This window comes from Garra rufa, chromosome 6, assembly GCF_049309525.1.
Source record: "Garra rufa chromosome 6, GarRuf1.0, whole genome shotgun sequence".
Taxonomy (NCBI): Eukaryota; Metazoa; Chordata; class Actinopteri; order Cypriniformes; family Cyprinidae; genus Garra; species Garra rufa.
The window spans coordinates 24203881-24208089 of NC_133366.1; the positions used below are offsets into that span (position 1 = coordinate 24203881).

Consider the following 4209-nt stretch of genomic DNA (forward strand, 5'->3'; position numbering starts at 1 on the left):
CATTTTCTGGAATTGCAAGTGGAGCATTTATTCAAAATAGAAATCACAGGTTCCCAAAAATATTAAGCAGCACAACCGTTTTCAATATTGATAATAAATCTGCATATTAGAATGATTTCTGAAGGATTATAATTTGAAGTATATTAAATTAGAAAACTCTTATTCTTAATATTACAGTTTTTTTTTGTTTTTTTTTTGTATTTTTGACCTCATAGATACAGCCTTAATCAGGGTTTCCGCGGGGTCTTAAAAAGTCTTAAAAAGTCTAAAATTTAAAAATCAAAATTTTAGGCCTTAAAAAGTCTTAAATTCGCTGTTCTAGGTCTTAAATAATTATACACAGGTCTTATTTTTCCGATGTCCATGTAACGCTACCTCTAATGCTCATTTAAATTCTCTTTCTGTTGTTTCCGTGGTGTTGTAGTTCTTTATTTCACTATTCCAAATATAATTTGCTGAATTTAAACTACAAATGAGACCAGCATGCAATAGCCAATCAGCTTTCTGTTATTGGCGCGAGTCTCTCTCGGATTGTACCGCAGAAGTCAAATGGATTTAACTTTTTAGCTATGAGGAAGTGCAAGTTTAGCGAAACTGGGCTTGGAAAAACTGAATATAGGGCTTGGCTAAAGCCAGTTGCTAACAACTGTAGATTTTTTTCTCCCTCTGTGGAAGTTTCTGCGTCTTCAGACAGAATCGCAGTATTTATATAACATTTATAATATATATATATATATATATATTTATAAATCAATACATGTATTTAAAACATTAATCTCACTTTTAATTTTGCAGTGTAAATTATGTAATCTCACTGCTAACAGCCATTTAGAATTTATTGATAAATTCATAAAATAAATTTCAAAGGTACGCATACATTTCAAAAGTAAAAAAAAAAAAATCGCTTCAGATTTTTTTTTTAAAATCAGATATTTCTAGTGGTACTTTTATGGGGATATTTTGTGTGGAATAGTATCTGCTGATAAGTTCACTGTATATCGTAGTAATAAATTTAATTTATGACAGCCATGAAATTTTGTTTACTTTTTACATTAAACACATTAAATATCACATATGCATGTAATATAATATCTATTTCCATTACAGGTTTAGGTCTTAAATTTCATATAAGGTGGTATTAAAAAGGTCTTAAAAAGTCTTAAATTTCACTTGTTCATATCTGCAGAAACCCTGCTTAATGAGCATAAAAAAACATTAATAACCTTACTGATCACAAACTTCTGAAAGGCAGTTTGTTATATAATATGATATAATATAATATTAAATATTATATTAAAGGTGCAGTGTGTAGATTTTTGCGGCATCTAGCGGTGAGATTGTGAATTGCAACCAACGGCTCCCGTCCACCGCTCACCCCTCCCTTTACAGAAGCTACGGTGGCCCACACGGGATTAAGATGTCGTCGTTTTAGACAGCAAACAGTAATGAGGTTTCTTTTAAAACGTAAATTAAGTAATTATATTTACTTAAGTAAATAAAATGATGTTATTGTGAAAATTACAGTTACTTGTTCATCATTGTGTCAGTGTTTTTCCGCTAGAACAACAGTGATGAAACGCGATCTGTAGAGCAGTTTGTCCGTTTAGGGCTACTGTAGAAACAATACGGCGACTTCCATGTGAGGGGACCCGCGGTGTATGTAGATATAAACTGATAATTCTAAGGTAATAAAAACATAATGGTTCATTAAGTAAGGTCTTTATACATCCCTGAAAACATAGTTATGTATACTATATTGCATTTCTGTCTAGAGATCCTCTTAAATATTACACATTGCACCTTTAAGTGTTGGGCTGCATTTATAAAATCAGTAATACTGTGAAATGTTATACATATTATATATTTTAAATATCAAATGAGCAGTTTGCTATTTAAATATTTTTTTTAATTGTAATTTATTTCTGTAATCTGTATTTTCACTGTACATTTTCAGTAGCCATTACTTCAGTCCTCAGTGTAATATGATTCTTCAGAAATCATTTGAATATGCTGATTTGCTGCAAAACCATATATGGGCCAAAAACAAAAAAGGGTTTAAGCATAAAAACAATAAGCGTAATGCTGCTTTATTTTATTTATTTTTTTTTTAAATAAGTTTTCTGTTTATTTAATTGCATTTTTGTTTTTCTGAGCAAAAAATAAATATAATACATTTTTCCCTAATTTACAGAAGACACCCAAAATATCATACATTTTTCCCTAATTTACAAAAGACACCCACTAAAATGTCATTCAGTGTAACAATTTTGTCAGGCATATTTACAACAAAAATCTATTTACGAATTACCATTGACGAATTACTTTCAATAAATACTAATTAGTTTTTCTGTTTTGCTCAATTGTCAGTAAGAATTTTTTTACTCATTTAAAACGCAATAAAATATACATGTTAAAATATAAAAAAGAATAAGGGAGCATATTACAAGTCAGAATAATTGAATTTTTACATAAATATTGTGTTGCACTGAATGAAAATGTATTATTTCAACCAAATTTGGATTTTTTTTTTCTCCCAAAACTTATTTGAAACCTTATAAGGTGACACTTTAATTACATTTAATGTACTTTCTATGGACATGAAATCACTTTTGTAAGTTTCTTTTGACGTGGACATCTTAACATCTTTGAACCATTTTTTTTTTTTTCACGTAACATGAAACGTTATTAATTAAAACGGTGTTTAAAGTAACCAAGTAAACTTATTAAACAACGTACAACAAAACAAGGAAAGATGGTGTCAGCACTGCTTATAAATATTACAAGTATCCATATGACATACTAACACCATATAGAAACAGAGTAAAACACTTTACATTTTAAAGAAATACGTCTTATTGGCCAATGAACTAGTCATGAAGGAAATTAATTTATTGTCAGATATAATCTCAGATGATTTATAACGAATTTTAATTAAGTGAAATATTCCTTTTGTTATTTTGTTCTTCACTCAGTTGTTAACCTTATGTGTTCACAAACAGACAACTTTCATTTTGAAACTTTTGTTTTTAGTTTATAAAAACACTGTGCTAACTGAATTGTATTTCTCTCATAGTCTGTTCCTCCATCTCCAAGTGACCAGAATGCATTACAACAAATCGAAGAGGAGTGTACCACAGAAACGGCCTCAGGAATCACAACTATTAGCACAACCTAACCACTGCAGCAGGCTTTATCCACTGCTTACTTTCACTGCTTTGACAATCAATATATTGAGACTGAAATTGTGAGTCTGTGATTATTCTCATAGTATGACCGCTACATAGTGACAAGTTCGAACATGTTATTTTGATCATTGCTGAAACCCCTGAGGTTGTTTCTGTACTGGCTGACATCCATGTAGCAAGATGTAATGCTGATATGCATTCCATGTGGCAAGTAATAACATGTCTAATGTGTCTTCTGAGAACCCTTTTATATGTTCTTTTTCTGAAGGAAGTCCTTGGTGAGAACTAATTTGTTTAGCATATACTATCATTTCTTTAATATAAGCTTTCCTCTCATAATTATTTAATAAATGTTCTAGCACACTTTATTTGGTTATCAAGCACTTTTTTCCCTTTTGTTGGTAAAAATCACATAGTGGTGATGGTGCAGGGGTTAAGTTATTGTTCTGTACCAGTTAATTAAGAGGAATCTTATGCAACATATTTTATCCGTCATACTTACAGATGTGAAAATGTATTATCCAGTAGGTGGCACTCTGGTTGTAACCAGCATTTTGTCTCTCTATTTAGCAGATGCAATGTTCTGCCAATCAGATGGCCTCCACATAGAGGTTGTGTTGCATATAATTGTAAGATCAAATTACCTGGGATGCTTCTTTCCAAGCCCCTCTGCCAGATGCTTCTGTTTGAAGTTTACATGTCTCTCTCCTTGTATGTCATAGCCTAGTTAAAACAGGCTAAACCATTTAAATTAAGTGTTGCCATGGAAATAAAGCTTACTTTTAAGTAGAAAATGATTATGTACTGAAACTATTTTCACTGAAGAGCTGAAACCCCTTTTTTATTCTAAAAACCCTTTACTTCAGCTTATTTTTTTATTTTTTTTCCCCCATACGTATCATTATCTCTTCTCATCCTGAAACACATACATACTTAGGTCCTAATATGGATAATTTAAGAGCGGCTGCACATCTCCAGACTTTTCTGCTTCCTGTCATTAACTTGCTCCCACAGTCGACTCCAT

General features: G+C 31.1%; 1 protein-coding gene across 6 annotated transcripts in view; it reads left to right on the forward strand.

Annotated features, from left to right (window-relative positions):
• Positions 1-3941, forward strand: part of lmo7b (LIM domain 7b) — a 119293-nt gene extending 115352 nt beyond the window's left edge. For all 6 annotated transcript variants that reach the window (XM_073843147.1, XM_073843142.1, XM_073843144.1 and 3 more), the window contains one exon: positions 3074-3941. In XM_073843147.1, coding sequence (XP_073699248.1) covers positions 3074-3096 — 23 coding nt within the window. In that variant the 3' untranslated portion in view covers positions 3097-3941. The remainder of the gene's footprint in view (positions 1-3073) is intronic.
• Positions 3942-4209: the final 268 nt, after the last annotated feature.